The 26,118-nt window shown below is 46.1% G+C and overlaps 1 protein-coding gene across 1 annotated transcript in view; it reads left to right on the forward strand.

Annotated features, from left to right (window-relative positions):
* Nucleotides 1–26,118, forward strand: part of PLPP3 (phospholipid phosphatase 3) — an 88,076-nt gene that overhangs the window by 21,054 nt on the left and 40,904 nt on the right. The window contains exon 2 of the mRNA XM_047870786.1: nucleotides 24,790–24,947. Within this exon, the coding sequence (XP_047726742.1) occupies nucleotides 24,790–24,947 (158 nt within the window). The remainder of the gene's footprint in view (nucleotides 1–24,789; nucleotides 24,948–26,118) is intronic.

Consider the following 26,118-nt stretch of genomic DNA (forward strand, 5'->3'; position numbering starts at 1 on the left):
AAAAAGAAAAGTAACATTTTGCACAATCCTAAGGTAGCCGCTGGCACACTATCTCTTCTTTCTATAAATAGCTACATTATTATTAAGTATAATTATAATGCTAAACACTGTATGCTTACTACATACTTCCTGCCAGTCAGTGTGATGAAATAGGAAAAAAAACCCAAAAAAAACCCCTTTGCTTCCTAGACTTGTAACAGCCCATCATAAAGTACTAATGAACTTGAGAAAATTGAGAGTATGTAACAAAATTAAATGCCGCTAGATATTTTGAGTTCGGTTTCACATTCATACAGTGTTTTGTGGTCAACAGACTGAATTTGTACTAACCACGACAGCTTCTGTTTTAAAAAAAAGTGTTTAACTTACCTTAAAAGCTAGGGCTATTTTTAAACTATTTCTTTACTTTTTTAAAAAATATTTTTTTATTTTTTAGAGAGCATGAGCAAGTAAGCAGGGGAGGGGCAGAGAGAGAGAGAGAGAGAGAGAGAGAGAGAGAGAGAGAATCCCAAGCTGGCTCTACGCTGTCATCACAGAGCCCAATGCAGGGCTCGATCTCACAACCCTGAGATCATTACCTGAGCCAAAATCAAAAGTCGGACGCTTAACCAGCCGAGCCACCCAAGTGCCCCAAAAGCCAGGGCTATTTTTAGAATGAGAGATTTTTCTCATCTGGTCCTGTCTGAAGGTAGGATTCTACATGGAGAGAGAGAGGAGGCCTTCTGTGGAGGAAAGACATCCAAACTGGGAAAAAGAAATCTAAATCTGGGCTTCTGTTCTAACCTTCTAATTTTACTGGATCACCTTGGCCAGGTAACTTTCCTTCTCTATGACTGTTGCCTCAAAGACTGTTAATATGCAATCTGTCTTGCTATAATTTTAATCCAGCATGAACTATGTTTGGTACTGTGTCGTTAATTATTAGCATTATTAATATTAATCAGCTTTATCATTAAAAGCCCTAGAATAAATGGTCATGGTGTGTCATTTCAACAGATATTCCTTGAGCATCTTTTTTTTTTTTTTTTTAACGTTTATTTATTTTGAGACAGAGAGAGACAGAGCATGAACGGGGGAGGGGCAGAGAGAGGGAGACACAGAATCTGAAACAGGCTCCAGGCTCTGAGCTGTCAGCACAAAGCCCGATGCGGGGCTCGAACTCACGGACCGTGAGATCATGACCTGAACCGAAGTCAGATGCCTAACCGACCAAGCCACCCAGGCGCCCCTCCTTGAGTAACTTTAATGTACCAGGTAAAGTGCTAGGTGTTGGGATCTAATGATGAATTGGATGTGGTCCCTGCCCATGAGTATTCTGGAGCAGACACTGGGCAGATACGAATCTAGAAGTTCAACACGGACATTGTATGGGGGTAGCAGAATTGGTCTGGGGAGACCGAGGGTAGTAATATCACAGTTGTTTGGACGGCAAATCGGGAGAAGGCCGTTAGGCACCGTTGTCAAATAAGGCATTACACCAGCAGAGTGGTTCTTCTTTCTCAGCCCTGACCTGTACTGATGACCATCCTTTAGAAAAGTCTTAGAATGCAGAAGGCATTGGGCACAAGCACCAAGGGTTTCCCCTGCCCACCCCTATTTTATGGGTGGGAAAACTAGGCTCAGAAAAGTTAACCGTCTTGGAAAATGGGTAAAACCCAGAGGAAATAAAACGCTTACCTTGTGCAGGTTCAAGTTTAAATCCAGTAAGTACTTTATTTTAAAGCATCCCTGCACGCTATGGATTTGGTCGTTTTGCAGATCAGATACTGACCCCATGTGTCAGTAATCTACAAAGCCTTTTAAACCTTAACACAGCATACCAGAGCACAGCGAAATATTCTTACAGTAAAAAAAAAAAAAAAAAAAAAAAAAAATTCCAAAAATATGATAATGTTAAAAGGGAATAAATAACCCCCTCACCCATCATCCCTCAAAATCCTAATCCCCAGAGGCATCTACTGTTAACAGTTTCTAGTTCCTACCAGGCTTATTGTGAATACACAGGTATTCTCCTTGACATCCACATTCAGCCATATTGCTCTCATTCTCAGTGTTTCCTAGACACGCCCCACAGATGGCTGCCTTCTGGCCTTTGATCACGTCTTCCCTCTTCAAAGCACCCTCCCCTTCCTCTCTGCATGTGGGAAAGCGTATCCATTCTGATGGCTGGTTTCTGCTCATCCCACTCCCTCACTACGTCCACCTCATCTGAAGTCATCCCAGCTGTGGCACTAGTTAGCAGCCTTAAACAGAGCCCTGAACTCTGTTGGTCTAATATTCCTCACTTAAATAATGGGGCAGTTGAATTAGGTGGCCTTTTTTTTTTTTTCCCCTCAAGTTTATTTATTTATATATTTCGAGAGAGGCAGAGAGAGTGAGAACAGGGGAGGGGCAGAGAAAGAGGGAGAATCTCAAGCAGGCTCCACACTGACAGCGCTGAACCCCACTGATTCACAGGGCTTGAACTCACAAAACTGATATCGTGACCTGAGCTGAAATCAACAGTCGGGCACTTAACCGACTGAGCCACCCAGGCACCCCTAGGTGGTGGTTAAGATCTGCTGAGGTCATACAATATTAAAGACTGCACCTAACACAATGCTTAGTTACTTTGGAGTCTTGATCGTATTGGATGGCTGAGTCCTGTCCCAGGATTTCAACACAAGAGAGATGAAGAGATTGACCGAACAAGTTCCCCCAGTCCAGCGCTTGCCCAAAGTGTTAACCCTTTATAAAAAAAACAGTGTGGCACAATGGAAAAAGGATGTGTCTTGGGACAGTTCTGGGCTCAAATCGTGGTTCCACCATTTGCTAGCTTACAACCCAAGGAAAGGATTGTAACCTCTCTGAAACTCAGTTTCCTCATCTGTAAAATGGGGGCAGTCATCCCTATCTCAGAGGTTGTCCCAGGATTGGAAGATGCCCTGGCAGACAGCAGCCTATTCCACACTGACCTCTACCTCTGCCCTGCCCCCCCCAGAAACTTTTTGTTTGGAAACCGTTATCTGTCTGAGGTAATTGGCAAACTTCAGAACCAGTAAGTGTGTCAAAGAGTGCTACCTGGATTTATAGCATGTGTAGTATACAAAGTGTGGATTAGATGTAGTTTATCTGATCTTTGAAAAGTCGCTTTGGAGCCCTTCCAGAGAATCCTACGGCAGCTGCACAGATAGCTACCTTGCCAGCTGCTCTTGCTAAAGGAAGGTGTTTTCCAGTTGGGAGAGAGTGTGCACGCTGGGGTTTTGTCTTTAATGCATTCCAGTGTTCTGAGGCAAAACTTGCCCAAGAGATTAAGCTGAGCATATTAACCAATATCATTTAAAGTTGATTAAAACTATCATCTTAATTAAATACAAGGGAACAAGAAGTTCTCAGTCTTCTGGTAGCAATTAAAGACTAAAGAGTCAATTTGAAGTTGTTTTTGCAACTCTTAAAATAATACTCGGTCTCCCCCCCTCCCATGAAACAGAGTTTCTTAGCTATAGACATGCCCTCACATTGAGGTTTTTGAAAGCTGTTAGGACTACAGACCTGCTGGCCAACGCTTCTGCTGCCAAGGCATCGGAGTTCTCAAAAGCAAGAGGGTTCAAGCTCAGGATACGCTGATTTGGAAAGAGAGCCCAAACAAAGGGCCTTTTGAGGCAGGAAACGGGGCTTTGGCTTCAGCACAGAGCCGTGTGGGATTGGAACAGCGCCCCGGGACTTGCCGAGGAGGAGAGGGACTATGGGATCGATGGAGGAAGTATAAACTTTCCCCATACGGTGAGAGTTTATTCCAAAACCCTCGAAAGTCGGTTTCAGAAGCTGTTATCTTTCCTCTGTCCGCTTAATCTGCACAGCCTGTCTAGTGTGGACTTAACACTAGTATGTCTTTTAGCAGAAGACGGAAATGATCCGTGAAGGTACACACAGACATGACCACTCTAGCAAGGATGTCTGACCTGAGACCAAAGGTTTTCCTCTCGCCACCCAAAGTGACTGCGTTCATGAATTCACTGATGCACCCGCTTATCTGTGCAACATTTTCTGATCACCTGCTATCCGCCAGGTTGATGGAGCTGAGTTAAAGGAGTACGATTCCAGTACAAAGGAGCTTAAACTTGAGTGGACCAGAGCGCGAAGATTGGAAGTGAAGGAGACTGCCTTTCTTCATAAGCACCCACCACCGCGTTCACATACGTGTGGCCCTCTCCCAACCAACAGGCTTTTAAATTTGACCTTCCCTGAAGTGAGACTTCAGTGGTCGCCTCACAGATTTTCTAAACAGCAGCAACCCCACCAACAGATGGAGCCCTGCAGGGACGGTTCGTTAGAGAAGGGCTATAAACATGGAGAAGACTCAGCGATATAACTCCCGGAAGAGCAAATAAATTCTGGCAGAGCCCATTGATTTTTTTGTTTTCCTTTTCTTCATTTTTACGTATCTAAACAGTACCTACTAAGCAAAAACGTCCATGAGCAGTAAAGACCCACTTCCTGTCAACTGCTTCGTAAGGTTGGAGCAGGGGGCGTGGGGGTCGACAGAGAACAATGGGAACAACGAAAGGAAATGAGTGGGTTTGGCAGAACCTTTGACAACAGACAGGATTCTGGGAGGGCCTGGGTCCACCGGGACTGTCACCTAGACGAGGCGCAGCGACTCTGGGTCACCCATTTGGAAAACTAAGATTTCAGGGCAACAGGACTCAGAGATGTGAGCAAGGAGGGACAGTTTTTCGTAGATTAGTGATCTTAACTATTTGTGCTCTGTGCCCCAAATGGGTGTCAGTAATGTAGTCCATGCTAAAAGGCTCCTGAGAGTCAAGACCTAAGCCTCTGCCTTGTAGCATTATTTATGTGGTGGCAGTTAACGAGTATTGTTCTTCCCCTAGTAGTTTTACGGACGCGCTTGACCAACAAAGTCAAGCACACCTGAATTCAGAGGTGCCAGGGCTTTGAATCTGCATCCAGGCTAGGTTATTCTTACCCTAGTTAGGTGTTGTCATGAGATGTAGGGACAGCATGTCTCTCTCTTTTGATTCAGGTGGACTTAATTCACTTTGACAACTGGACTCAATCAGAGACATTATAACAGCTGATTGGTTTATTGAACAATGACATTTAGAAGAAAAGTGTCCCATGTGTTTGTAGATATCTGGACCACGCACACAACTTTTCTTTCCCTCTTTGAATGAGAGCATTTTGTATGGTGGATTAAGATTTGGAGAAAATACCATATTCCTATACATATTGGGAGAGACACAGAGAATAGCTATAGGTCTATGTAGAACCCTGAGAGTGAAATCTGAGGCAGGGACTTTCTCTTTTTACTTCTGTATTCCTGTTGCCTAACTCAGGGCTTGGTATACATAAATTGTTCAGTAAAAATTGAAAAAAAAACAAACAGATAAACCGAAGTGATTTTTACACTAGCATAAATGTTATAGCCTTTCTTTCTTTTTAAAAAAAAATTTTTTTTTCAACGTTTATTTATTTTTGGGACAGAGAGAGACAGAGCACGAACGGGCAAGGGGCAAAGAGAGAGGGAGACACAGAATCGGAAACAGGCTCCAGGCTCTGAGCCATCAGCCCAGAGCCTGACGCGGGGCTCGAACTCACAGACCTGCGAGATCGTGACCTGGCTGAAGTCGGACGCTTAACCGACTGCGCCACCCAGGCGCCCCGACTTTCTTTTTTTTAAATAATGTCTTTTTTTTTTTAAGTTTTTTTTAAAAAATTTTTTTATGTTTTATTTATTTTTGAGAGAGAGAGACAGCATGAGCAGGGGAGGGACAGAGAGAGAGGGAGACACAGAATCTGAAGACAGGTTCCAGGCTCTGAGCTAGCTCTGAGCACAGAGCCTGATGCGGGGCTCGAACTCATGAACCGTGAGATAATGTCCTGAGCCGAAGTCGGACGCTTAACTGACTGAGCCACCTAGGTGCCCCTGTAGCCTTTCTTTCTAAACCTATCAGTTTGTTTTTCATCACTGATGTTTTAAACTTGCCCAAATTTGGGAAAAAGGGAGAAAATCACTCATATCCACCACCTGACACAAATTCTACCACCATTGGGGCATATATCCCATTAGCCATTTTTATTTGAGTTTCTTTTAATTTTTTAGGTATATATATGTACATATATATGTATGATTTTCTGTGTTGCAAAGAATTGCCATAATCAAAGTTATTCATCTTTACCCTTATTCAGAATTAAGGATTACCCTGTAACCCTGTACCTTTCCTCCCCGCTTCTCCCCTAGATTGATTCTCTCTCTGGGGTAGTACTGTTGGCCCTGTTTGCTAGGGCTTCTATTAATAAAGTACCACACACTGAGCGGCTTAAACAGCAGAAATCTATTGTCTTACAACTCTGGCGGCTAGAAGTCCAAGATCAAAGTGATGCACGGTGGTTCCTTCTGAGGGCTGTGAGGGAAGAGCTGTTCCATGTCTCTCTCCTTGGCCGAAGATGGTGATCTTCCTGGGCCCTTGGCGTTCTCTCTCCATGTGCCTCTCTACGTCCAGATATCCCATTTTATTAGGTCACTTGTCATGTTGGATTGGGATCCACCCTAATGACCTCACTGTGAATTACCTCTGTAAAGACCCCATCTCCAAATAAGGTCTCACACTCTGAGGTCCACACATGTTGGGGATGGGAGGAGGAGACACTTCAAGCCATAACACTCTTCCATTTATACGCGAGGAAAACGAGTCCCAAGTCAAGTAACCGGAGCTTTGAACCTAGGCTTCTGTGACTCTGAAATGTGCATTATCCTCACATCCTGTTTTCTACTCATGAATTGAGAATGCCATGAACGGTGGGAAAAAAAAATGTCTTCCTTGATGTGATTTTGATTAGTGTGAGACAATGTTTGATGATGGTTAGTAACTGCTAAATTTAACTGCTTGACCCTTGGAACCTGGGTAATCATGTTATCTAAAAATGAAGAGAAGTACAGTACACTTTGCTTTGTGAAACCTTTCTATTGTTCTGCGGTGTTTGCTAAACCTGTTGCACAGATTGTTCCGTTCCTCTTGGCTCCGTGGCATCCCAATGATTCCCTGGCAGTCGGATCACATTTCAGAGTGAAAAACCTATCAATATTACATAGTGGTCATCCGTTTTTATCTTGTTTCTCTTTTTCGTAGATCCCTTTTAGTTTTTCGTTCTTCGGCGTGACTATGGCCAACTAGGAGTACACACGTGCATACGTGCTACACCCCCACATACATACTATTGGTAAGGAAAGTAACATGTATTCAGTAATGTGTAATACGTGGGCCATCCTCAAAATGGCAGAATGGGCCCAATATGTCTTTTACAGGTGTTTTGGATCCAGGATCTAATCAAATTTCACTCAGTGTATTTGATGACTGCCTCTTCAGTCTGAAAGGAGACCAACGATCTGTAGCAGATTCTTTTCTCTTCTTTCTTTTTTTTATAACCTTGAATTTATTGAGGGGTTCTGGCGAGTTGTGTGAAAGACTGCCCCACACTTTGGGCTTTTCTGTTTCCTTATGACTCGATTCATCCAAGTTTGGCGTGAACATCACATACACCCCAGTAGGCCCCAGGGAAGGCCAGACCCAGCGTAACAGTGCCCAGCTGACGTCATCAGCCAGGCCGTGGTCCTGAGGATGCCATGCTCACAAGAAATCCAAGGCCCCTGTTGAAGCTATTGAGTAGAGGAGGTTGCACGGGGCCTGCTCAGCCTTCTCCATGAGGCAGGAGTGGAAATGGCCCTTAGATTCAGGCCTGGCTGACCCTGAAGCCTGTAAGTAGTGACCTTTGGGGTCGTGCTGTACATAAATACCTGAGTCCCTTTTTCACTGGGTGCGCTCGGGCAGGTCACTCTTCTTTTTCTTAACTTCCTCACATGAGCTTTAAAAAAGGGTTTGACCCGGGATTACCCCCAGCTGCCCTCACATCTGTACTTTGTTCATTGTGGGTGCATAATAATATTGATTGGAAAAAAGTGAATGAAGAGAAGGTGAACCAGTGGTTTCTGTCTGTATGGAGACTATCAATATGAAGTGAAGGCCCCAGGCAGTCCCAAGGGACATTCCATTCAAACCAGCCTGCCGTGTTGAGAAAATCCCCAGTTATTTTCCGTTAGCGGGAAATAATCCAACATCCAAAAGGCTACTGGTGTTTTCGAAAACTCTGCATATGTTGTTGCCCTTGACTGCTTGAAAGGAAATGAAGAGGTCCCACTCGGGGACAAAGGACTCCCCTAATCTCTTGGTTCTGATGGGTTTTGTAGGAAAGACCGTCAGCGATCACGATCACCTCTATGAACGGAGTGCACTTTATATATCATGCTGTATGTTTCAACCCCACACTCTCCCTTCAGGAGTGGCTCAGCTAGCCCCACCTAACAGATGGCCTTACAGACTTCAGCAGCTTGCCCAACGTCACAGGTCTAAGAAGAAACCGATCCAAGCTTCAAATGCAAAGTGAATTGACCCCAAACCCTGTGTGCTTTTTCTGATCATCTATATTGTCACTCACTCTCTCACTCACTCACTCACTCACTCACTCACTCACGTCTCCTCAAAAAGCTAAAGGCTTGGTGACCGTCATGGTACATATTCGGCAACTGTACGTAAAGTAAACCGTGGCCCTCTTCATGGGCCAGGATAACACCTGTCTCTCTCCTTGTTACAGAAGGCACGTCATCCCATAGTCCCGATAGCAACGGTTATTGGGCGTTTCTGTGTGCCAGGCATTGAATTAAGCATCTTTGCACCCAATGTCTTATTCGTCTCATGTCACCGTGAGGCATGCTGACTTGGTTAAGGTGGAGATGAGCCCCAGGTGTGTCTGACTCCCCAAATCCACCTGCTTAGAGCACCACTGAAGCCATCATAGTTCAGTTGCCCATAGATGGATTGCCCCTTCGGCAGTCTACACCGAGGCGTGCTCCTGAATAGTGCTCTGTGTTAAGATAACCCGAGAGTCTGAACAGAGAGGCCGCAGCAGTCTGTTTCAGAGAGGTGTTTAAAAGCAAAGAGGGAAAGAGCCCCAGACTCTCCCGGAGAGCAGGCCGTGTTTATTTGAGTTGTGCTGGCCAGGACCTAGTATGGCGTCAGGGCTGTGGGAGGCCTTAATACATCTTATTCAGAATTGATGGGGATGTGTCTAAAAAACGCGGAAGGCTTTTCCTCGGGAAGGTGGTTGGTCACACCTCAGTTAGCAGGGAGCATTAGTTCTAAGGGCCCTGTGCTCCAGTCTGTCCTCCACGTGGCTGCCAGAGTCATCTTTGTAAAGCAGCCTGGCCATGCCACTGCCTAGCGTAGACCTCTTCCTTCATTTTGAGTGTCTGCTGTGTACCCAGCACTGCAGAGAGTAAAGAAAAAGCCCTGTCTCTGCCGGCTAAGAAACGAGTCTTGTTTGAAAGCCGGCTACATGAAACCTAATTTTAGAGCCGGTCAGAGATCCTTTAGTCGAGCTTTTCTTAGAGAGCGTTCTGGAGAGCTACAATTCTTCCAGTCTTGAAGACTCAGCAGAGAACTTTGATGAAGGCTCCAGGGAAAAGGTTTATGCTACATATGCTCTCGGGTGTGACCACAAGGTCCAGTCTCCCCTCTTTAACAGATAAGGAGGCACAATGAGGAACGGAGGCCGTAAGTTGAGAAACACTCCGACCTTGGGCTCTTTCAAAACCCAGCCCAGGGCTCTGTCTGCTGTATAGGGAACCACTCTATTTCTCTGTGTTCAGACTAGGCAGGCTTAAGGCACATATTTTCTCCTGGATCTTGAAACCATATGTTTCTCAGGCTTTTCCGCCCCTTCTAAGATAGGCCTCTGATGTTTGGTACCTGAAATCATCCTGTTTCGTTTTTGGTGCCATCTTGGCGAAGAGACTGGAAAGCAAAGTTGACCATGAGACAAAAGAGAAAGCGAGGAAGAGCCGCGGGTTTGTAGTCTCACAGGATCCCTGGGTAAGAACCGCTGGCTTTCCTGTTGGGATGTCACTGCATCGCTAGACAGCGAGCTCTTCTGAGAGCAGGAACCCTGGTTTTTTCCCCTCGGTTGTCCCCTACTCTCACACAGTAGGTGCTCAGCAAACATTTGATGTTCATTGTGGTTCAAAATTGTAATCATTTGGTGTATGCATATATAAATTGCATTTTATGTATATTATTCATCAATTTTTTTTATTAAAAAAAAATTTTTTTTTTAACGTTTATTTATTTTTGAGACAGAGAGAGACAGAGCATGAACAGGGGAGGGTCAGAGAGAGAGGGAGACACAGAATCCGAAGCAGGCTCCAGGCTCTGAGCTGTCAGCACAGAGCCCGACGCGGGGCTCGAACTCACGGACCGTGAGATCATGACCTGAGCCGAAGTCGGACGCTTAACCGACCGAGCCACCCAGGCGCCCCCGTCAATTTTTTTTTAAAGCCCTCGAGTTCGACAGTGAAATTGCTTTTACTTTTTAGAGCAGTGATTCCCAAATCACCTGGGAATAGAATCATTTCAAAGGCTTGTTAAAAATGAGAATTCTCAGGCCCTTGTCTTGGGAATTCTGATTGAGTTATTAAGTAGGTCTGGGTAGGGCCTGGAATGTATTTTTTCATGAGTGCCCCTGATGATTTTGTTGATTGGCCAGATCTGAAAGTCGCTGTCCAGAGGATAACTTGGTTCAATCCCCAGCTTTACACTTAAAGACAGCCATGAAAATAGGCACTAGCCTTCAGGCCTGGAGCCTTGAAACAAAGCGTGCTGAGAAATGCAGAAAGGTTATTCGCAGAACAATTGGCCAGTATACCTGGTGTCAGACTGAGAGGGGGTGATGGAGAGAAATGATTTGGAACCCTAATTAGACCTGCTCCCTAGTTCTCAAACCTGCGGCTCTAAGCCCCCTGCTAATTGGCAGTCCCTTAATAGATTAGGACTTGGCATCGGGCTTGCATGTTATTATAAACCACACACAGAAAAACCCAGTGGCTGAGGAACTCCTGCCAAACCCAGGCCTGGGTTTTTGTGAAGCTTTTGAAGTGCGCTGGTCTTTCAGTATTTTGTATAGTCAGTGTACTGAAAGGCATCAAACCGTTCCTTTGGATGGGATTTGTGAAGGGCCAGTTTGTTGAATACTTAATTCCCCGAGACCCATTCTGTCATCTTGATGGACAAGCAGGGGCCCACATACATGGTTTTGCTCCCAGCGGTACAAGGAGTGTGATAGGAGAGATTATTTCTCACGGTTCCTGTCCTGTGCTCAGCAATCTGTCCCCCTCCCCGCTGTGCTTTCGGGGGAAGGAAGAAACAGGCCATCTACTCTCGTGTCATGCCCAGCTGTTTAACACCCTGTCTTAGGAAATCCTTAGAGCAGCCCTTCCAGGCTGCATGACCTCTTTTGAGGATCCGGAGGTTCTGAGAATTCACTAATCTAGGGTCACAGTGCCACAACAGAGAAGGGAGGGACTCCTATCTAGGTCCGCTAATTCCAAACTGTCACCAAACTGGACCAAACCCGGAAAACCATTTTTCGTTTTGCTTGGTGGTCAGTTGATTAAGATGGCTGTGGGGGCGTCTGGGTCGCACCACCGTCGGACTCTTGATTTTGTCTCAGGTCATGATCTTGCGGATTGTGAGTTCAAGACCCGCATTGGGCCCCGTACTGGCAGCATGGAGCCTGGTTGGGATTCTCTCCCATTCTCTCTCTGCTCCTCCCCTGCTAATGTTTGCTCTCTCTCTCTCTCTCTTTCTCAAAATAAATAAATAAAACAAACAAAAGATGGGCTATGAAACAGTTTTCTGTCGTTGACCTCCTGAGCCAGGGATACCTGGGGGTAATATATGCACTTACAGTGCTCCCCTTTCCCCTGAAGTTCTGTAGTAGGGTCCCTACTCTGGGGTGAGGCTGCCCCTTACAGAGAGCCACATTGTGCAGGCGGATGAGTGGCTGGAGAAGGCGGGCTCTCGAGTGTGCAGAGCCCCGTTCCAGGCTTCCGAAGGCAGTCAGGTATTCCTCAGGCCTCCGAGCAGTCCCAGGGGCCTTGCTCTCTGCTCTCGTCTGCCCAATTAGGTTCCAGTTAGAGGCCCTTCCATTTCTTTCCAAGTCCATTTCCACAAAGGGAGAGCTGTAGTGGAGGCCGAGATTTCCATGAAAACCTTCCAATTTTCAGGCACACATACCAGGCAGCTCTCATGGCAATACCATGGTGAAGGGGAATAATGTTATTTGGCATTTCGCCCTTAAAAAAAAAATGTATGTGTGGGGGGCGGGGGGCGGGTAGGGAGGCTGTGGGAGGATGGGCAGAGAGAACAGTGGGGGCTTTGTAATTTACTGCTACAGAGAGGTCAGGTGGGCAGGGCCATGAGGGGAGGTGGGGTGCAGAGGAGGCCTGAATGCTCCCCTCCCCACCTTGGGATTCACTACCTGCTTCTCCCCTTTTGCCTGATTCACACATTTTGAGAGGTTGTAAGGAGGAAGTTGAGGAGTTTTTATGTTTCTGTTTGGAAGAAGGACTCTAGACATTCTGTCCCTCTGAGGGAAGCTGGCTCCTTGCTGCTTTGCAAGGATTAAGGGCCTGGTTTCCAGTACCATTGAAGAAACATCCCAGGAACTACCCTTTTCTCTCAACAGCTGAAAAATGCATCACAGAGCAGTGGCTTCCTGGAGAGTTTTGGCAAAAGAGCTTCCCTCTGGAACAATAGGGTTCCTATAGCAAACCACCTAGGGTTTTGGTTTTTTTTTTTTTTACTGCTGCCAGTTCTCCTGTATCTGAATGCCCACATTTTGTTATCCCCATCCTGGTGGGGGGAGGGGGGCTGCCAGAGCAACTGAGGGTGGCCCCAGAGACATTTCTGGGATTTCTTACTACAGAAGGCCAGCCAGTTCACCAGAGGCACCCCCTTCTCAGTCTGGGCAAAAGCACCTAAAGATAGGAAGTGTGGTGACTGCACAGAACTGTGCAAAGCCAGTCTGACCCGATGGCATTTCTGCTTTGCTGTTCTGTGACCGTGTTTCTGATCTTCAGTTTGGGCCTTTGCAAACCCTAGGTGGTGCCGCTTACGTGGAAGGGGTTCCTGGGAGGAATAAAAGAGGCTCAGCTCTAAATCACCTAGGAGAGTATCCAGTTGGCTGCAGTAGCTGATGCGAATTCCCACCTGCTTCCAACCCACACTGCATTTTTGCTGATAACCTGCTTCTTTGACAGAGCCAAGAGCTGCCAATCATTAACTCACTTTGGATGGGAAGGCCTGCAGATTTGGGGATGTTTTCTGAAGCTCTTGTTTATAAATGAGCACCTTTGAATTCTGGAGGGTTCTGCTTGGCCAGTCTCTCTTCCCCAACTGAAAGTAGCACCCCAACTGAAAGTAGCACCGCTCCTCAGTTACCCCAGGGGCATAGCGGGCAGGTGGCGAATCCGCCCTGTAAGGACTCCGTGGGAATGAAGCCTGCAAGTTTGTTTATAGAATGCCTATAGGCTAAAGGCAAAAACTCTCCTGAATTAGAAATGTCCCTAAGCCACCTGATGAAACCACCCCTTTCCTTTTGCACATGAAGAAACAGAGCCTGAGAGAGCAGAAGTGAGTCTCTGTATAGTTAGCCAGCCGCGGAATGAACGCTGATGAATACGGGTCATTATTATTGTCAATTATTGTTAGTTGGTATTAGTTTTTGAGGTCGCCTTGCCAACAGAAACTTCCCTCGTACTCCCAACTCACTTGTGGTAACAGGTATCTCTTCACCGAGTCAGGGACTAGTGTGGAGACCATTTTCTTCTCTAGGACCCTGGCTGAGCTGACCCAGCTCCGACTACTTGAGACTTCATTAGTCAGTAGGTGAAAGGTTGCCTAATTCACTAGGATAGTCACACAGTGTAGAATGACCCTGATCCTTCTATTTGGATTTGACTTACTTCCATTTAGAGTAATCCTGGTGATTACTATAGATCCTTTCTTAAACTAGAAACCTAGTTTAAGGGTTGGGGAAACCTTCCCCTTTTGGGGGGAAACCCCAAATAAGACATTTCTTCTGGAGTGAACAACATTTTTAACTGCCAGTTCTCCCTTTGTAGCATCTTTTCAGCATCTGTGAAATTAGATGGGCTCCCTCAGACTCCCTTTTCTCATTTTTCCTCAGAGTTAAAACTTGGGTAGGAAATGAGGGTAGGTTGCAACAGCAGTATTGTTAACTGGCTCGTCGGGGTGGTGGTGGTGGGGGGGGTGGTTTCCAGTTCTGAATTTTTATTTATTTATTTATTTATTTATTTATTTTTTTATTAAAATTTTTTTGTGTGTGGCCTTACCTACATTGTTGGCGTTCAGATGACAGCAAGGAATCTTTGAAATGTGTTTACTGGATTAGTCAATAAACTGGTGCTGCGCGTCTGCTGGCTTTCACGTCACGTGCTAACGTCTGTCCTGGACATTCCTGTCACGCTGCATCATGGGTACGCCTCCACAGACGCGTGTGCTGTCCCCCGAGCGTGCACTCTTAGAGGGCAGGGGCCACCTCTTATTAATTTCTGTAGCCCGTAATTCTCTCAGTACGGACTCTCCTTCAAAAGCAGCCTTTTTCTCCTTCACTTTCTTCGCCACCCAGTGCAGTTCGGAAAACTCGGGGCCTACACCAAGCCTCAGATGTCGGGGCAAGAAGTTTGCCTTGTACTTTAATCAGGTGTTTTGTAATGCCATCCACTCCCTGGATACTTCTAAAACGAAAATGTGGCCCCATAAGTACAACACATAGGGAGGAAATACACTACAAATTAAAAAGTGATTAGCGCGCATTTAGGCAGAAGGTCAAAGGGATTATTTTGGACTTCAAACTTTTCAGCTTTTAGGGGCCTTGTATTCGGTTTCAGAATTGCATCCCTGAATTATTTGTGCAGGTGGCAGCTGTCAGATTTGAAGGAGGCTTCTGGGTTTTACAAAAGGAACGTTTGACAGGCTGGGGAATGGGGAGTGTGCTCCTGGCGTGAGGCTGGTCTTATCCCTGAAGCTGGAATCGCTCCAGCTTTACTGAACTCCAGTGCCGGTCCTTGTCTTGAGCTGACACAGCCCCGGCCAGGGTAGTCTGGCCACCTTCTTGGGGAAACCAGTCAAGCCGGCTGATACAGCTGGATAGTAGATTTGCAGGCTGGGAGGGCAGGGAACTCACCTTTGTTAAATACCTACCATGTGATCTGTCATCCTCCCAGCTCTTCCAAGTGGGTATTGACCTCCTCTTTTGAAAATTGGGGCTCTGAGAAATTAAGCAGCTTGCTGAAGTTTGCATAGATTTCAAGTGGCAAAACGGGTTTCCAAACCCGGATCCGAGTTGCCTTCTTGAGATTTGTGCCCTTCCTCTGATTGGGAGCTCTCTCCTGGGCAGCGGCTCCCAAGAGGATCACAGGAAGTGGGTCAGAGGTGTGCTGAAATGGATCCCTTAGCCCTCGGGGTGGCCGGGCAGGGTGGGGTGGGGCGGGGCGGCTGAATCACTGAGTGGCAGCTTACCTGGGGCTGCCCCACAAAGTGTTTTCTGATAGTTTCACTACCTGAAAAAGATGAGGAAACTGAAAATTCGGGGTCTTTGCGGTCATCCAGCCCAACAGCCAGAGGCTTGAAGCCGGTTAGGTTCCCCGTAAATAACTCCCGATGGATTTGTCTGGTCTTCATGAGGTTGTGTGGCCGTGTGTTGTTTCAGGGGATTGTGTTAGAAAAACAGGATTGGAGATGTGAGAGAGATCAGATTAAAACTCCGAAGGGTGGGGGAAAAAAGGATTTACAAGCCATACACTGTATCTGGGGCAGCGCCAGGTCATCTGGATTTTAGTTTATTTCCTTTATGCATTTCTCCAATATACGTTGGTGGAGCACTCACTAGGCACCAGGAATTAGTCTTTTTGTGCGGGGTATGCAGAGATGAATAAAATATGAACCCTTTTCTGAAGAGACTATCAGCTGATGTAGGGGGCTTACAGAAAAAGGAATAATTAACGGTGCTAGGATGTGATGGATAAATTCTTGGATTTATAGTTGAACACATAGATAGGGTTAAGATGAAAACATATACATGGGGTGGGGGGCGTGCCTGGGTGGCTCGGCTGGTTAAGTGTCCGAGTCTTGATGACTCGGGTCATGATCTCACGGTTTGTGAGTTCAAACCCCATGTCGTGCTTTGTGCTGACAGTGCAAAGCCTGCTTTGGATTCTCTCTCTCTCTCATTCTCTCTCTCTCCCTCTCTCTCTGCCCCTCCCCTGCTCTTTCTCTCTCTCTCTCTCTCTCTTAAATAAATACACATTTAAAAAAAATTTAAGCAATGGGTGTCCAAACTGAGCATCTCTGCCAGCCGGATTTGGCCATGGGCTGCCAGTTTGTGACCTTTGACCCAGGTTGGACCATGCAGCTGGGCCCTGGTGGCCTTGGATTGCCTACCAGCGTGATTTTGTTCTCACAGCGTCTCCAATAACACTCCAACTCTTCATTTTTGGCACCGCGTCTGGCTCCAGTCTTGCCTTTTGACTATCTCGAACTTTGGCCCTCCCAGGTGTCTGATGTCCTGCCAGTCCACATGTTGTTTATTTTACCGCCACGTGAACCTGGTATTTTGTGTACACCTGGGCAGCGTGGCTGGGGTGGGAGCATGCCTGCTGACGCATGTGTGCGTAACTGTTGGGAAAATAACATTTTTTTTCACCCTCGTGGACTTCCCTCCCATTCAGCCTTGTGCGACCCTTTGATGACACGCGGCAGGGTTCCTGCCGTGATATTTCTTCTCTGCATCAGGGTGCCAGGTCCTGCTAACCACTGCTCAAGCCCCTTCTGTTTATACAATCCCGAGAAGTCCCTGGAATTGCAGGATTTTATGAGCATGCTTTTCCCATGGGATCAGATTGCAGTTGGGAAGGAGCTGGCGAACCCACAGCTGCGTGAGTGAGCTTTTGACTGAACTCTGATCACATCTTATACCTGCTTAAAAGCTTTCAGTGGCTTCCTGTCACCTACAGGAGCAGGAGCTAACATGGAGCCAGGCAATTGGATATTTTATAAACTGTGTCTTCGTGCATTGGGAACTATTGTACAAGGTCCTGTTGTATGATGATGAAGCTCAGAGAGGTAAACTGACTTGCCCAAGGTCACACCATAAGCATGGCAGGTGGCAGAAGTAAGACGTGAAATCCTGTCTGCCTGACTCTGAAGTTCACAGATAAATTGAAAAAAAGTAACTGCCAGAGTAGCTTACATGGCTCAGTGAATCCTTTGTAGAAGAGATATCTAAGTCTTACAGGATGAATAGGAGTTTGCCAGTGGTACTTTAATCCAGATGTTAAGACATCATTTCCTGGAGTTGTTAGGAAGATTAAATGTGGTTATTTATGTAAGAGCTAATAAAACCCCATGCACACATGGGATTCTTGCTGTGTCCTAGCTCTGGGGAGCCATATTGGAAATAAACACATTGGGTCATAACAGAGACTGAGGCAGGAGAGTAGGTGGATCTGAGAGATCCAGAGAGATCAAGAGGGTAGGTGGTAAGTCCATCTTACATATAAGGGGGAGCCCTGCTTTTTATCCTCGTTCAAGGTCAGCCTACACTTTTCAGAGCTTTGTAGCTTTGCTAATCTCTACATAGACATATTTCCTATGTACTTAGCAAGAAAGGCTAACTGGCCCCATCTCTGAATGAACTCTAAGGGTCTTGGTATTCTATGATATATCCTGGTTACACTGGTTATCAGCAGTGGCAAATTATAATCTCTCTGACTCTCAATTCTTTGACTGTATATTAATAATTATTTTAGAGGATTGTTTTGAGCGTTACATCAGTTGACTTATACAGAGCTCCTGGCACGTAGTATGGGTACCCAAAGAATGCGTATTACTCTCGTCCTTATTGAAAAGAGGGGTCAAAAGAGGAAGGACGTGACCCAGTTTGACCTGGGGAAGAGCAATTATAAGTCCTTTTAATTTTGGTAGTTGTGTATTACTAGAAATATTATGTCGAGGGGCGCCTGGCTGGCTTAGTCGGTAGAGCATGTGGCTCTTGATCTCAGGGTCATGAGTTCGAACCACACATTGGGTGTGGAGCTCACTCAAAAATTAGACATATCATGTCGACAAAAGAGGGCTGGGACTCTCTTCGTGAAAGGTCTGAATCATGCTGTTGGCTAGTTTGTTTTTTAGGGGTGGATCTGACACCCCTTTCAAAGTCCAAATGAAAAGGCCAAAATAGCGCTAAGAGTTTTAAGGTGGCTGATATTATTTTGGAGAATAAAGTGGGTTTTTTCCCTTTAAGCACTTCCAAATAAGAAAGGCCATCCAAAGTTCTTTTTCACATCCATGATTAGACTAAAGACAGATGTCCCTTTGTCACGGAACCGGAGACTTTCCAACGTTGAGAAACTCAGAAACAGTGTGGTTTCTCGATACTGTGTGTCCCCAGCACCTAACAGTGCCCAGTACTCAGGAACTGTCAGTACGTGTTTGTGGAATTGCATTGAAGGCCTTGGATTTGGGCTCAGGAAACCCAGCACCGGGACCAGATCTGCCACTAATGTCTTTGTTTCTCCCATGGAGTTGCTTTCGGTTATGACAGTCTTCTTTTTGTAAAGAAAGGTCTGGACCTTCCAGCTTTGAAGAATGACCATTTGTCAAGGCAAACCCCTAGACCCAGAATATTGCATGTTCACACCAGCCCACAGCGAGTGTTTTTCATGGCAGCCCTTTTCAAAGGTAGGAAACGCCTTCATAGTAAACTCAGTTTTGTCTCATCTGGATTGTGTCCAGTACAAAAATCTGGACAAATAATCGTAAACCAAAGAAAGTTTGCACACTTCTAAGACCAGTAGCAATTAATTACTTTAAATAGAAACCTTGTCACTTACAAGCAACATAAATATTTGTATTTTGAACCTCTAAGTAGTAGTTGGGTTGACCATTCTGGCCTTAAGTGATTAAAAAAAAAAATCGGTCATATTTTAACAAGGCATACATTTATAAAGAAAGGGAGGGTCAGGTCATGGAGTAAGAAAACATGAACCAAAAGACAGACAGACCTGGGTTCAAATCCCAGTGACCAACTGACTCAGTGTGGGAACCTTGAACATGTTACAAAACTTCTGGCCTCAGCTTTCTGTTGGGTACAGATGAAAATAATAATGCACATTTTCACAGCTGTTGTGAAAATTCAGATACATTAATTCCTAATCGGATTCCAAGTTTGAACTCAGAAGCCCAATGTCTTCCATCTATATCTATCTATCTTTCTTTCTTTCTTTCTTTCTTTCTTTCTTTCTTTCTTTCTTTTTCTTTCTTTCTTTCTTTCTTTCTTTCTTTCTTTCTTTCTTTCTTTCTCTTTCTTTCTTTCTCTTTCTTTCTTTCTTTCTTTCTTTCCTTTTCTTTCTGTTCTTTTTTTTTTTTTTTTTGAGAGAGAGAATCCCACGAGGGGCAGAGAGAGAGAAGTGGGGCTCACACGGGGCTTGAGCTCACCCGATATGGCACTCGAACTCACTAACTGTGAGATCATAACCTGAGCCAAAGTCAGATGCTCCACGACTGAGCCACCCAGGCGCCCTTCCGTCACTATTTCAAACATCCGGTCCACGTTGGTGCCATTTGCCAGCTTTGCATTTTAGATGAGCTGCAGTCTTCAGTCTCTGAGCTTCAGTCTTTCATTTGTAAAATGAGCACAAGAGTGAAGTCTACACTGTAGGTAAGACGTAGAAAACTCTGTTGTAGAGTTCTCCCAGCTGCCTGATTGGAGCAGTGAGCCTGTGCTTGATATCCACATACGTGGTCTGCACCCAGTATTCTTCTGTGGGTAGAAGTGTAGGCTTTCTGCAGATATTAGTTTAGTTATTACTCTCACAGATCCTGGACTTTGTTTATTCTAAGGTAACCACAGATTGGATGAAATGGCAAGTTGGACAACTCCGGGAAAGGCACTCGAAGGACTTGGTATATAGGAGCCACGGGCAGCCCCTTCCTGATGCTCTGAGTCAGGTCCTGCTGTGGGTCCCGCCCAAGTGCAAAGATTTCTTATTCACTCTCCCACCCCCACTCCTTCCCTTTCTAAAAAAGCACTTTGAGAGCAGGAGGCTGTGTTTAATTTTGTGCCAACGTGAAGCTGTGGCTGAAGGGAGCAGGGCTCTGGGGCTGGGTCACTTTGGTAACACTTCCCACATGACTTTATCAATGGGTGGGCCACAAAAACTTATCCTGTGTTTTTTTACACCCCACCCCCAAACCACCCAACCTGCTCAAGTGTTAGTTTTTCAAAGCCCAAGAAGTTTCAAAGGCCCGAACCCAACACAGGGGCCTTTCTTCACGCTTTGATTTTCTGCCCGTTAAGTGTTTGTCAGTGAGTTCGTATTTCGCCTCCTCTGCAGCCTACATATCCCAAGGGGTCCCTGGAGGTATAGGAAGTTAATTGATCCTTGATTAAAAGAAGGAGAAGTGCTTTGAATTGGGGTCTAGAATCACCGTATGGTATGTACACACACACACACACACACACACACACACACACACACACACTTCTTGTTTCTACTTTGCAAAAAGCTTGTAATGTACCATTCATTATAGATAAATCTAAATTCCAGGATATTGGCTTCAGAGTGTTGGTTAAATTAGATACTGAGCACAGATGTGTATGTGGTGAATATTCAGTGAGTAATCGCCCATGCTGTTGCCTTGACTGTTCCATATAAAGCATCTTTTTCTTCAAAGGCCATGAAATTTAACTTGAGCTTTAACTAATTTATCAATATACCTCGGGGCTTCCTTCTCTGTTTCAAGTGACTTGCTTACTTTAGAAAGCACTCGAAAGTCCGAGTGTCTCTGGTAAGTCACTTTAATCCCTTTGAACCTTCGGGTGACTGAATGTGTTCATTTTTATGACTGTTTCTCCCATTAGCCTTTGGGCCACTTGAAGGTTGGGACTTAAATTCCCTCTCAGCACAGTGACCCAGTCAGTGCCGAGAACAGTAATGGGTATCCAGATTGTCCAGATGGCAGTCCTTTATGTGGGGTTCCTCAGCACAGTTCGGGCACAAAACAGTTATTTAGTAAATGTTAGCTACTCTTGCTGTTGTCTGTGTTGACTCTCTCTTTCTTCCTTTCGTTGTCCACCTGTGTGTCTCTTCCAGCTCTGGAACCAAATCTAAAATCGTGTTCTTGTCATGGCCATCGGTTGTGATGACTGCCTTATTGAAGTCCCTAAACTACTTTGAGTTTCTTGAGCGTACTTAGTCCCTGGACCCTAGAAACCTCCTACTCACATAAGGGTTCCCTCAAGCCTCCCATCCTCTGTGGGCCATCTTTAGTGTCCCTGGTGGAGAAGCCTTACGGGCCCTCCCTGTAATCTATACATACGTCAGTCTGCCCATTTAGAAATATTTTAGTGTGCTTGTTTTTGCAACTTTCTTAAAATACCATAAGCCTCTTGAGGGCAGGTGCTATGATGTATTCACCTCTAGGTTCCTAGTCATTAGCACTGGGGATTTTTGGGAAATGAACTGATCAAGAACTATAGTAGTTGGTTATAAAGACGGTGCCAGTGTTGGAAATGGAGATCCTGCTTTGGAAAAGAACAGCCTCCTCTCTGGGTCCTGGAGAGGCAAGGAAGGCATGGTGCTGTGTCTCTTGAGGACCAGCTCCCCCAATGGAGAAAATGCCTATGCTTTTCCCATCAACTGAAGGGAATCCGAGGTTACTCTCTCCTGGAGTGAAGTCAAGACTTGACTGGCATCACCCCCGATCATACCACACATTTTTAGAGGAAACAGAAAAAGCCATTCGGTCTTCTAAATGCTCTCTCCATGGCTTTCAAGAAAATAAACAGAACACATTCAGATCCAACTTCTTGACTGTTTGTGGGCACCATCCACATGATCAGAACCGGAAGCTCCCCGAGCTTTAGGCAAGGGAGGAAGAGAAAGGATTTGGATTGCTCCCAGGTTAAGAGAGGGCAAAGGAACGGAATAAACAGATTTTCTTTCCTAACTTTCTCTGTGGGATTGTTCCCCCCACCCCCTCTTGGTCCTTTTAACATTTATTGAGTGTCTGTGGTGCGTGCCAGACCCCGAGCTGACATGACCCAGTGCTGTTGTCTGGTTTCCTCTAACTAAAACCCCTTCCTGCACTGATTTTATTCCATGACGTCTTGCCCTACTAGATTGCAAGCTCCCTGAGGGCAGGGCTCGTGCCATGTTTGTACCTCGTGTACGTAGTGAAGATGGAATCAATATTTGTCGACTAAATGAATGGATTAGTGTAGTAGTAGATGACATCATCCCAGCAATCCCAAAGCTAGACTGCACTCTTCCCATTGCAGAGATGAGAAGAGCGTTTTGGAGATGTGAAATAACTTGCTCAAGTAGCTGGGAGCAGAGTTGAGGTCATTAACCCAGTTCTGTCTAACTCCACAGCTCTTTTATATGTGTTTTATTGTCCTTAGAAACATATGTTTTACAGGCCTATCATGTGAACACCATTAAAAATAGAAGCTGGGGCCTAAGAGCCCAGCCCAAATGTAAGGCACTCGAGGTCTGTTCCCTTCCTGAGTTTATTAGCAACGCTTTGGCTCCCAGGCACCACAGAGGCTGCGGCCGGGCTCAGACGTGGAGCTCAAGGTTTTTATCACGATGTGTGGAGCTTTAAAAGCGGACTATTAATATCATAGTGCTGGCTTCTTGGCTACTTTTCGTAGCCAACTTGGCCCCATTTCAAAATGTTTAGGCAGTGGAATGAAGATGGTTTGGGCCCGTAGGATATTTTTTTCTCTCCCAGCGCCCCACCCCCCAAAGATCAGCTGACTGTTCTTGCCCCTTCCTCGCCATAGCATTCCCTCCCTGCCTCACCTCTCCCGCTTCACTCTTTTGCAGAGACACGGTCTCAAGAGCTAATGGTTATTGCCTTCCAGGGTCCCTCTGTGTTTACTTTGAGAAGGTCAGGCACAATGCTGTGGTATGTTGCTGTTTCTTTCTTTTCAAAGCACTAGTATGAATTTGATAAAGTAAATTGTTGTTCTAGCAGGAAGCAGTTAGGGGTCACAAAATAAATAGCCGTAGAATTCAAATAAATCCAAAGAATAAAACCAAATAAATCCATGTGTGTATGCACAGTGATACATAAATACACTTTTTAGAAAGTGAGCGTTTTTATCGCTGCTGGTCTGGACCAAAGTAATTGAAAAATTGTGGAGTTCGTGGTACATTTTTTTTTTAAGAGGCGGTCTGGGGCTTCGAGCAACGTGACGTGAATTCAATTCTTTTTGAAAAACACGAAAGTGGAATTTTATCTTTTCAACCACCGCTTATCTTGGGATTTTTCGGCTAATGAAATTCACAGTCGGACGAAACCAATTTGCAAAGTTAAATCAGGGATTCAGGCATTTGGGGGTAGACTAAGAGACCCTGAAGGAGCTAAATATTCTCTCTAAATATTCTCTCGTAGTCACTGTTCTCTTCACTTGAAGATGAACGGCACATGCTTAACTGATGGTGTAAAATGACCTCTTCAGGTTGTTGGGAGATCCAATACAGAAATGAATGAATGCCTTACACATTGTGGATGGCTCTTACATCGGTGGTGGCTGTTAACAGGATGTTTTTCTTGGTCTTCCCTAGTCCTAACATTTACTGGCTCACCTTTTACTTAGGGGAGTGGTATTGCAGCTTGGTATTGAACTTGGGTGGTAGGGGAAGAGGTCTTCCAGTCTGAGAGAAGAGTAGGAACTGAGGCAAGAGTCGCCGTGTCCTGTTTTCTTGGAGGCTGTGTCAAGGGGGCCACAGACCATGAGTCAGGAGAAGGGAGGTCCAGGTCGCGGGGCACTCCAGAGGTCACACTTTATCTCGTGCGGTGCAACGGCGAGCCGCGGAAGAAACTTAAGCAAGGCAGTGACGTGCTCGTGGTCAGGAAGTGAACCGGTAGATATGTGTGAGAGGCGGTGAAGGTCAGGAGACCGATGCGGAGGCTGCTGCAGTGACCAGGCCAGAGATCTTGTAGGCCTTCGCTTTTTGCTTCAGGGTTGTGAGGAACTTTTCCTGGCAGGTGATGGAATCCATTCGCCATGACCTTTAAGGGAATGGCATCTGAGCCGAGCCACTGATAAACCAGCAGCAGCTGCGGGAGCAGCTTGGTGCTCCCAGATGCCCTTGGGCTCCGCTCCAGAGCTCCAGGCCGCAGGGCCCTCTGCTCAGCTCTAGTTCGTCTTGGTAGGGACTCTTCAGTGGAAGAAAATGGTTGAGCAGCTACCGTGTGCCAGGCACTACGCTGGAAGTCGCGTGTGGCTGGTTCTCCTTTTGTCGTCCCTGCAACTCATGTGTGGGGAGACTGAGGCTCAGAAAGATGGAATGACAACCAGGGGTCACATTGGACCTGAGATCCAAATTCAGCTTATCTGACCCCGAGGCCTTCACGGCTCCAAGCAGCAGAGCCTTACGATGAGCCTCTCGAAGGGGGAATGGTGACGTCCGATGCACTTGGCGAACGACACATCATTAGACTCGGGGCCCTGTTGGCGATTGTCACTCGTTGGGCTTTAATGTCCGCAGGGTGTGGTCGCGCGGTGGGAAAGCTCCTCCCCGGCTCTTCCACTGCCTCCCACTGTGCCCTTGGACAAGACCAGAGAATAATGCGTTGCTCCTCCCGGGGGTGACCAGGAAGGAGAGGGCCTGCAGGTGCTGAACACTCTCTGTGGGCTGTACATAGCTGCAAATGCACGAAATTCCTGTCCCTGGCAATGGTGTTACCTGGGCTGGTCTTTGCTGCAAGTCATTCTCCGGCTTCCTTTTATTGATGTTTTCCCTTTCTCTCTCCTCTCCCTTTTTTAATTTTCCGGTGCCTGTGATGGTCGCATCTGGACCAGCGGGCCTGCCCTTCCTCATCATTGAGACAAGCACCATCAAGCCTTACCACCGAGGGTTTTACTGCAATGACGAGAGCATCAAGTACCCTCTGAAAACCGGCGAGACCATAAATGATGCTGTGCTCTGCGCCGTGGGGATTGTCATCGCCATCCTCGCGGTAAGCGCCCGGGCTGCCGTGCTCCACCTGTCCGACTTCCCCTGTGTCCCGTTTCAGGATATCTGAGCCAACGGAGGTTGGCCGCGCAAGCAGAATTTCATTCGGTTAATAATAGTGTGTATTTCATGCGGTTAATGCTGTTACCAAAAGCATATACTAAAAGTATCATCTGTATACACACATATATACTGAACGTCTTCTAAAAGTATGCTAAGCACCCCTCTACTCTACTTTGCGTGCATTATCCTCACAGCCATCCAGTGAAGTCCAGATACCGTCCTTGTCTTTCTTCTACAAGTTAGGAGACTGAGGTCTGCAGAGTGAAAATAATTTGCCCACGCTCACTTGGAGCGGTAGAGTTGGAATTTGAACCCATCGGTCCCTTACCCCAGAGTCTGACCTCTGAGCCATGAAGGTGAGCCCCCGAGGAGGGGTATCACAGGCATGTTCTGCTGTCTTCACACTATGGCTGTACCTCTGTAATAGTCATGCCACTGGTGTTCTCTGGCATATTGTTTACTTCTCTCATCCAGGGGCTGGGGTGGCAAAGCGAAAATAAAATTGGGACTTGGCATCAAGAGACCGAAGTTCTAGACCTGGCACCCTGCTGACAAGCTGTACGTGCTTAAAACCAGGGATGACCCCCTTGCTGCATAGTGTTGTATTGAGGAGGAAAAGAGAGCATGAGCATTGAAATACTTGGCAAACTCCTGAATTGCTGAGCGGGTTACTCAGGTGCAAGTGTAAAGTCTAGACTTACATACAGCTCATCCCTTAAAGGATGAAGGCCTCGTTAGGAATGCACACATGTGCCACGGTCTTTGACAGAGTCCAGAATTACTTTGGAGCAGTGTTAGCCTCGTGGAAATTGGGGCATGGCCTACTTGGGCTTTACTTGGGAGGTCACCACCTTTTGTTTTTAGATGTGTCCATTTGGGGTGTTTGGGAGAGTAATTGATGATAATCCACTCTCCTAATTTGTGAGTCATACATTTTCACAGATGTCCGTTCCACATCTCCAGTATTTTCTGTTCTTTGCCCTTGAACCCCAGCCATGTAGACATAAGGGATAGGCATCATGTCCACCAAGATCATAAATTCTCCCTCTCAGATCCTTGAGTCATGTTTATATTAGCCAGAGCCTGGAAGCTTATCTTTGGCCTATATGAGA

The sequence above is a fragment of the Prionailurus viverrinus genome, chromosome C1, assembly GCF_022837055.1.
Source record: "Prionailurus viverrinus isolate Anna chromosome C1, UM_Priviv_1.0, whole genome shotgun sequence".
Classification (NCBI taxonomy): domain Eukaryota; kingdom Metazoa; phylum Chordata; class Mammalia; order Carnivora; family Felidae; genus Prionailurus; species Prionailurus viverrinus.